We start from the raw sequence: 9,679 nt of genomic DNA, 5'->3' as shown, positions 1-9,679 counted from the left end.
AATCAACTCAACCAAAGATTAATTACAAGTGAATTAATTACAACCATTTAAGAACACGTAAACTACAAAATGCATTGTCATTTATTTATATAAAAATGTAATTAGTAATATTTTGCAGAAGCAAATATTAAAAAAAAAATTTGCCGGCTTGGTGGCGCAGTGGTAATGGCGATAGGACGATCCTCCTACTGTTGCCAAAGCCGCGGGTTCGAATCCTGCTGGGGCATGGTCGTAAACTTATGTTTGTGATTATTTAGAATTTTTGATTTTTTTCCGACAAGGAAAATGATCCCAATCACGCCAGTAACCAGGCTGGGTAAGACCGGATATCTTCTGGAATGATTTCTAAAGTTGGTCACTCGCCAGTTGGTAGCTTAATACTGAGGACCATGGTTCGGAGCCCACGTCCAGTCCAGATACTTTAAAATATATTTAGCTTTAAAATATAATAAAATTATTAATTAATTAATTATTTATTATAGACTTTAAAATATGTTTAAAAAAAAATCTATTTTTACTAAATTAAAAGTGTTTTATTTCAATAGCGCTGTGTTTGAAGAATTGATTTTTATTGGTTGTTAGAAATCATTTTGCTGCGATTTTGAGAACGAACAACAAAATTTAATATTAGAAAATAATCATTACCGGTGATTATTTAATTATAAAGATTTCTGTTTATACAACAGACATTATCACATAATCCTTAATAGTATTAACGGACTTAGTCAAATAATAATCAAAAATATGATAACAAAAAGTATATCACTACAGTCATATTGTCTAATTACTCTAGTTCACTCTCGTCCAACGTCACTGTTAATATGGGATTATTTATATTTTATTCGACACTTTTCTTTCTGTGTAAGTTATGCAACACACAAATTGAAGGTAAGATAACCGCAAAATCCTAAGTATTTAACATATGATGTAAACATTACAAGCAAAAGATAGTCCAGCTAGTTAATTTTCCTGTATATAATAAATGCGCCTTGATTATAACGATATTCAATGCTGACGCAAACCATTTTATTTAAATACTAGAAATAGTTAATCGATGTAGGCCGGCGAAGTAGTACCAGGCTAAGCAGCATTAAACACAAGTTTCTACCTTTATCGAATATGCGGTTCAAATAAGACAAGTCATGCGTGTTATTTTAGGCTTCCTTTTGTCTGTTATATTGAATAATTTACAGTGTTATTGTGTTCTAGAAGGTTTGTATTATATATTTAATTTATTGTTTTATTGTAAATTATAACTTAATTAATGTTGATTGACTTCATTTATTATTTATTATTAATGATCATAAACGAACTTATATTAAATTTGTAGATATTTCAACTTTTGTATTATTTAATATATAAACATAAATGATAATTAATATTTAATTGTCAGATCAAAATTATTGGAGCCAACTTGGAAAGGACGAACTTGCTAGAGCTATTAAAAAGAAAGTTAATTCAGATGTAGCCAAAAATGTCATTTTATTTGTCGGAGACGGTATGGGGTTAACCACCATCACTACATCCAGGATTTATGGCAAGACTGAGAAAGGGCATCTAGCATGGGAGCATTTTCAGAACTTAGGAGTATTAAAAGTAACCACGCTCAACACAGAAACAAACAGTTTTCGAGAATATGTTTTATTTAGATATATTCAGCTGATAAACTGGTACCTGATTCCTGTAGCACAGCCACTGCACTATTTACGGGTGTTAAAGCCAATTATAAAACCTCTGGAGTAGATAATACTGTTAAGGTGGATGATTGCGAGGCATCTTTGAAGAAGACGGCTCAGCTGGACAGTATAATGAAATGGGCAAATGATGCTGGAAAATCAACAGGTAAGTTCTCATTTCATTAATTAAATTATATTAAATACTCCAAAAGATTAGGGAAATGTTGATGAGCTTTTATAATAATTTAGGTTTTGTCACCACAACGAGAGTGACTCATGCAACACCGAGTGCACTATACGCACACACCCCTAACCGAAAATGGGAATGCGAATCTGTAATTCCGGAGAATGCAGCCGAATGTAAAGACATCGGCTATCAACTAGTCAACGAAGGAGGAAGGAATATTGAGGTACTTAAATTTATTCACCCAAATAAACTGTTGTTTTCATTACGTAAAAACGTAGGTTATCATGGGCGGTGGTAGACAATGTTTAGTGGCCAACGTAGAAAATAGTACAGATGATCCAATAGATACGTGGTCATGTATAAGTAAGGAACCAGGCAGAAACCTTATATCAGACTGGAAAACGGATAAAGAAATTAGAAGAGCTACTTACCAGGTTTTACAGAACAACGAAGAGCTGGAAAAAATGGATGAATCGGCAGAATTTACGTTAGGTAAATATAATAAATTTAGAGATTTGAGAAAACATTGACATTCAATTTTTATAATTAATTAGTCATCACCTACGGGATAACAATCATTACATATATTTTCAAAAATTTGATCTATTGCGATAAGCTAAGATCGAGCTTAAGTATGTTATATACCGTAGATATTGACGTCTTTGTCTGGAAGCTTTATGAATTCTAAATTACCATTGTCAGCTTTAATACTCGGATACACTTATCAAATTAAAAACGTAATAAAACAATTAACAGCGCTTATTACATTTATTTTTATTACAATTATTTTTCAGTTTTATTTTAACGCTCTTCTTAGATATTCGTAATCCTGTTAATGACTTCTGTTTTAACCGATCTTTATTAACTCATCGTCAGCTAAATATATTTTATCATTATTATTTTATTATTATTTATCAGAAAAAATGTAATGTAGATCTTCGAAAATTATACGGTGTTTATGGTGATGAAAGCTCAAGTAAAAGTCAGTATAAGAAATATTTGTCATTTTTGCTTCAAGAATTTTATTGTCAAAGATGAAATCTGCTCTGGCCGACCAAGCGTTGAAAGAGTCCTTGAAATACTTAAACCTTTACAACGGTAAACCAACATATTGCGATTATAATACTGCGGAACTAAACATGGACAATAAAACTGTTTTTGGAACCATTTAAATAAGCTCAGATTCCAGAAAAACCTCGATACTTTTCAACGAAAAATTTGAAGAAAAAACATTTTTAAGACGAATAATACGGGCGATGAAATGTGGGTCGCATTTGACAATAATATGTTAAAGAGATAGTGGCCAAAAAGAAAACATGTATATATATATAAGCTTTCTTGAATAAGTATTATTAGATACTAGTGATTGCCCTGTCATCGAAATTCGACCACAATGTATTAAATTAATCATGTTAAATATATGTGTTATGTATATTTAAAATATATGCAAACTATCTCAAGAACTTAATCGCACAATTTTTTTTAAATAGCATTTAATTAAATCTAATTTCCATTAACTTTCAATAATCAACAAAATATTAATAAGTATAAATTGTTATGCCACTGAACTTAGTATCATCTCTTAGAACATCAACAATCTTCCCGTGCGCAATAAGTATTAATATATTATTTCCATTATATAATTATCCTGATATGTAGAAGATCGCTTCTGTAAGTGATCTACTGTACAACTTATAATCGAAATCTTATTCTAGATACTATTCTAACTTATTTTAAAGTCTATCCTAACTTATTCTAAATTATTCTTGAGATTATTAAATCTCACTCTATGCGTCAGTTTAATCACTTCGTGTGGTAGTTTGCGTTTGAGTCTATGTACTACACTGTCATCGTGCACATTGAACTGTTTGGTCAGTGCATTGGGATACCTTTCAGAGTACTTCGCATTAACACTTCGAATCACACTCGTTATAGGTTCTAAGGGGATATCGCGCTGAATCAGTTTGTCGGAGACGTAATATGGGGCGTCGACGATGACTCGCAACGCTTTATTCTAGAACTTCTGGAGCATAGCTATGTTAGATTTGCTAGTTGTACCCCATAATTCAATACCATAAGCCCATCAAAATATCATAAGTAAGATATCGTTACTTTCAGAAATGTAAAAACTTCACAACATCAAGTATAAGTATATAGATCTTTCCTTAGTTTTATGTTATAAACATAAGTATGAAATAATAAATGAAGTGATACATGTTTTAACGGAGAATATGCGAATAACAATTTTGAAATTGATATTTGATGTACATAAAAGTATAAAGTATATGTATATAAAGGAATGTATTTACAATCACTAAATTAACTATTAATTTTCCGAAACTTGGGTCTATAAAGTAAATAACCAAAATAACTTATACAAAATTCAAAGATTAAAATGTCATATAGTCACATATCTTATTTCATTAATCATTAAATACCTTAGTATATAGTAATGCTTTAAAATATTTACAAATGTAACTGTTAGTAATTCACAATTGCTTCTATTTGTTCTATGTGATCCATCTATGCAAATAGATTTATATATTCATATAGTCCTTATCTTTTACCCATATTTCTCACCTAAAATATATATTACAAAAACAATAAATAAACCAGGCTGCTTTTAAGAATAATTTCTCTACCTACCTTTAATAATTTTAATAAATTTTAATGAATAATATATTTTCCATTTTTCTTTGCTTATTTATTTCACTCTTCGATCTTACCCTTACTGATAGCTCATCTTTAATTTGTTTTTATGGCTGTCATTTATCTGTTGCTTTATACTTTGTCTTATACCACATGTATTCCAACTAAAATTATATGAAACTATTTATTAAATGTTAATATTTTTTAACTCTATGTTTTATGCAATATTGACTTTAATTCATTTGTCGATTGTGATTTCGAAAATCTAAATATCTCGTAAGCAAATAAAACAGACAATTCTTGTTATTCTTCAATTTTTTTAATCTATGTTGGGATAAAATTTTCACATATATCGAGTTTTTCTTTCATAGCTGTATATAGCTTCTGATAAAGTTGGCATCTTAATTTGTTTTCTCTGCAAAAAATTTAAAACATAACTTTACTAGACCATATTCTTTTATCCATAATTTTTATGATTAACCATAGTTTTTTTATCTAAATATACCACAATTCTTCAATAATTCCAACAACGCGGGAATAACCGAAAGTAACACAAAACACTGCTTAAAATTAAATCATTTTCTTTATTAATGTTTTAATATCATTTCAAGTGTAAACAACAAGTATTCATTTAATTTTAAGGAACACTATCATTTATTTTATTATTTATTTTATTAGACTGGATTGTACGTAATTGTCGGCGAGCTAAACTCTCAGCCCGCACGATTACCCGATGAGTGTATTTATATATTTTGTGTCAGGGATCTGACGACTATTCCAAGTTGCTTGATTTGGGCATTTTTCGTATTATTAAAAATATTAAGCCTAAAAATTCTTCCTCGTTATCAGCTTTAAATGTGCCAAATTTCACACCTCCAGGTGTCCCATTTTCTTCAAAAATATATGCAAAATTTTCGCTAAACTGATTAATATATAGATATTCGACTTTAAAGCACTATATATAACTAAAAACTAAAACCCTTTTCGCTAACCTCATATTTTGTAATATAAATTATGAAATGATACCGATAATGACCGAACTCCTCTTGACGCTATACACAGCTATACACACTATGCGTAAAGACCGGCTGCCTAAGTACGAAAATCCAACTATCTCGGATATTTGTCCTTGAGACTTATTTATTGCCTTCCCAAATGTAGATATAATTGAAAATTAAGTCGGTAAAATGATAGTGAAATTAAATTAATTTTTACTCGGGGTCAAAATTCGTTTACATCACGATGTTTAGGCTTAACGAGCATTTTTTTTGACTGAAAGTCCCTTTGTATTTAAGTTTATGATGAACATAACGAAGGAAATAGCTTTCAATTCTAACTTATGTGGTTTTTTTATAATTATTTATTTATTAAATATCGTTGCCGACTAACCTAAAATTTGTCTTTACAATTATTTAAATCTAGGTATGTATCTGGTAGGACCCATCTTAATCTCTGGTGTAAGAAGGTTTATGTATTAACACTGCTGTTTTCCTATTAAATGCACCTCATTACATCATACTACACAAGATCAAATGGTTTGAAATGTAGCCATGGAAATTTTTCCAACATTTTGGCTGGTATGAAGTATTTAGTCTGCTACTTTGGTAACATTTCCTGTACTTTGTAAATAATTAGCACATGCCAAACACTGCCATCGAAGCTTTGCGTTACATCTAGGACATCTGACATGACATGACATGACATTTGTGATTCTATACTGGCCAATTACTGAATGTTTGTTCATAAATTAACCTATTTTTTTTCCTTCTATAATAATTTTAAATATTATAGTTATTACTGGTACTAGAGAAATAGGTTGTAAGATTTCCATTCACTTGGTGGCTTTCCTGGTTTTAGTCGAAATGCTGCAAGAATTAACTTACTAACTTTTATAATTCCCTTTTTTGGTAGTTTATTGAACATAAAGTATGTTTATATATGATGTACTTATTGGAGTATTTCTTCTTCGTTATTTTGAATTATTAACATTATGGAGAAATGGTGAAGTTGCAAAGAGAAGAGATTAAAAGAATACAAAGAAACATAATAATAAAGAGTTTAGATTTTGATAGTACCTCACAATAAAATTATTTGTGGTAGTGTCTCTCTATAAACGCATAATTTTAGGAATATTTGCGAATGGTCATTTAAAACTTGAACATGAACGTGATAAAGGACCGAAGGGAATGCCATCGCTTAGTATGATGACTAAAGCTGCTATAAAACTCCTCAGCAAAAATGAAAATGGATACGTCCTTATGGTAACGTAACATATGTAGATCGTCCCAAATTTATTAATATATTTCATTTCAGGTAGAAGGCGGAAATATAGACCAAGCTCATCACCGTGGTCACGCGAGGAAAGCTTTAGATGAAACAGTTGCTTTTAGTGATGCAGTTGAAGCAGCTCTTAATATAACCAATGAAGAAAACACTCTTATTATAGTCACTAGCGATCACTCTCACTCTATGGTCTTTACTGGATATCCAGACAGAAATCAGGGTGTTTTGAGTAAGTACATTTAAAAAAAATATCATCGACAACTATTTTAATAAACAGTATTACAGATTATACATTATCTGAGATGGACAAAAGACCTTTTACAAATTTATTGTATGGTACTGGGGGACCAAACAACTACCAATTCAGTATCAGCACGACAAATAAAGTGGAAAGATTTGATCCCACTGAAGAAAACATTACTGATTTTGATTATTCCCAACAAGCCCTTGTATATAATGATGAGGTTACCCATTCTGGAACTGATGTCTTAGTATATGCTAATGGTAACTTTAAATTAAAACGTTGTTTTTTTTTTTAATTAAATATGATTGATTTTATAGGACCTATGGCACATCTTTTCAACAGTTTACATGAACAAAGTTACGTCGCTTATGCCATATGTTATGCAGCACAAATAGGTGTTTTTGAGGGCTACAATACAATAGATACAAACTGGGCCTGTTCACCTAAATCTTCATATGTTGGAATTTTGTTTGTAACATTATTACTTCTTCTGTACACCTATAAATTTCATTAGAATTTAGTCACGTACATTTATTTAATTGAACTTGTTTTCCTTATTTCGAATATACCAGAAACAATACATGTAAATAATTCACATATTACCAAATTATCTAACGAAATTTAAATACTAAATAACATAACAAAACGGAACGGAAGTCTCAGGATATAAATCATAGAAAAGAACAGAAATATTATAACAATAAAAAGCGAACTACTTAATGGAATAAAAGACAGAACATATGTGATATAATATGTATTTTGATACAATTTACAAAAAAAGTCTAAAATGCTTATACAAATGAAAACGTACATCATTACAACCATCACTGCGTAAGTTTATTAAAAATAATTCCTAACAGTCGAATAACTGTAAATCAATTTTATTTAATGCTATGTCTTTCAAGTAATTTTATGCAGAATAAAATGAACAATCTTCTATGTTAGGTCACTTGATGGCCAACTTTATAAAATCTTGTATAATAATCTTGTTATACAACACGTATATTTATTACATAATAGAATTAAATATATAAAAATTAAATATATAAATAATGAAATATACTAGTTTATTATATTATTAGATTATAGTAAATTATGTTAAAAAACTGTTAAATTGTTACTACAATTAAAATTAGTATCCAATAAGAATGTATTGTTAAATTAAATCGTCAATGATATAATCTTAGAGTAAAATTAATGAATAAATCGTCATAAATATAAAATTAGAAAAAAAATCCAGCGTGGAAATGACAATTCAAAAACTTCAGATTAATTTTTACCATTATTACATACATAAGGGAGTTTCAGACTTGGTGTAACACAGTTAAAATTTTTACGAATTACCTTCAAGTCGGGATAAGATGGAATTAATAACACCACTTTTGGTTTTAGAATAAGAAAGAAACTTTATTATCAGTAATACCTTTTTATATATTTTGAACAGCCGCTGGAAAGTACATCACCCTCTACAAGTTATTCTTCTTTTTATATATATTACGAAAGGGCTCTTTCATAAAAATAAAACAGATATTTAACAGACCTTCAATTCAAATGTTAATGTTAAATTAAACCTAGCCTAATTTTTTTTATAACATCTTTATTAGATACGCTTAGTACAATCTTAATTTACAATTAATTTATTACTACTTTTCCTATGTACTTGCATTAATTCGCAAGTAAGACGAATGTGGGAAAATACATCAATATGTATTCCTCAATCATAAAATTATAATAACTTATAGCTATAGTTTACACTAAAGGTCTACACTTTATATAAGTTCGGATAGTTTTGTTCGCTTCAATCTCTTGACATCCTGTGCGCTCTCGAGCAGTTGTATTGCTTTCACGTTAGTATGATTTAGTAATCTTCTTTCGTGTTTCAATGCGAAATCTTGGATAACTTCGCAAATCCATTTGATTTCTAGGTCATCGTCATCAATCGAAGAACCTTGTTTTGACAGCGTTGTGTGACTAGTTGATTTGAATTTTCCGTACAACCCCATATTTGCACCCCATAGGTCCAAATTGGCTTTATAATTGTATTATAGATCAACTAATGTGTTTTACATTTTGTCTAATATGATGTTTCCAATTTAATCTACCGCCAAGATTCCAAGGTATCTAGCTGATTCTGCTTGAGGAATCGGGCATCCATTGAATGATATAATTAAGCTTTTATTATTTCACCGCAATGCAAAATTAACGTGAACACATTTGGAGCTATTAAGTTGAATTTTTCAATTTTCGTCCACTTGTATATTTTGTTGACTGACACTTGTACTTTTTCTATTGCCCTAGGTAGAGATATCTTTCATAATTTTATAAATTTACATTTCTGTTCCAAAATATTTAAATAAATTTACTGTTTCTATTATTAATACTTCAATTTGTGTAGTAGTAAATTTAAATTCGAGTGTAAAATACATAATTATTATATTATAAATATAAAATTATTAAATTATTTTTAAATAAAATAATATGGAAAAATGTAACATCTTAAATAAATAAGATCAGGAATCAATATAAATGATATAATGCTACTGGCATATTAAAGGGCCCAGAAATAAATAAAGCTAGTGCTAAGCGTGGGAGATCTCGAGTTGATTAGGTTATAGTTCTGAAAACCTATCAGAAAAACTA

General features: G+C 29.5%; 1 protein-coding gene across 2 annotated transcripts; it reads left to right on the top strand.

The window, feature by feature from the left end:
- Positions 1 to 788: 788 nt before the first annotated feature.
- Alp12 (Alkaline phosphatase 12) lies at positions 789 to 7,578 on the top strand. Of its 2 annotated transcripts, none has more exons than XM_076393864.1 (9): positions 789 to 888; positions 1,394 to 1,596; positions 1,650 to 1,842; positions 1,926 to 2,086; positions 2,142 to 2,355; positions 6,640 to 6,773; positions 6,826 to 7,024; positions 7,081 to 7,299; positions 7,357 to 7,578. In XM_076393864.1, exons 1-9 carry the CDS (start codon positions 822 to 824, stop codon positions 7,551 to 7,553), a joined length of 1,587 nt encoding a protein of 528 aa, XP_076249979.1. In that variant the 5' UTR covers positions 789 to 821; the 3' UTR covers positions 7,554 to 7,578. The 2 variants fall into 2 exon arrangements, with proteins under 2 accessions (XP_076249979.1, XP_076249978.1); XM_076393863.1 differs by lacking the exon at positions 789 to 888 and adding an exon at positions 921 to 1,212.
- Positions 7,579 to 9,679: the final 2,101 nt, after the last annotated feature.

The sequence above is a fragment of the Rhynchophorus ferrugineus genome, unplaced genomic scaffold (assembly GCF_030347505.1).
Source record: "Rhynchophorus ferrugineus isolate W39M unplaced genomic scaffold, kcgeb_rfMv2 rfM1, whole genome shotgun sequence".
Classification (NCBI taxonomy): domain Eukaryota; kingdom Metazoa; phylum Arthropoda; class Insecta; order Coleoptera; family Curculionidae; genus Rhynchophorus; species Rhynchophorus ferrugineus.
The sequence above is the reverse complement of the archived record's forward strand: the minus strand, read 5'-3'. Positions and strand labels throughout refer to the sequence as shown.

Excerpts from the sequence above, each read along its gene's own strand:
- Alp12 (XM_076393863.1), top strand. The coding sequence starts at position 1,143 with ATGCGTGTTATTTTAGGCTTCCTTTTGTCTGTTATATTGAATAATTTA. Across the intron at positions 1,213-1,393 it reads GTGTTATTGTGTTCTAGAAG|ATCAAAATTATTGGAGCCAA; the intron begins GTTTGTATTATA and ends TTTAATTGTCAG. Across the intron at positions 1,843-1,925 it reads TGATGCTGGAAAATCAACAG|GTTTTGTCACCACAACGAGA; the intron begins GTAAGTTCTCAT and ends ATAATAATTTAG.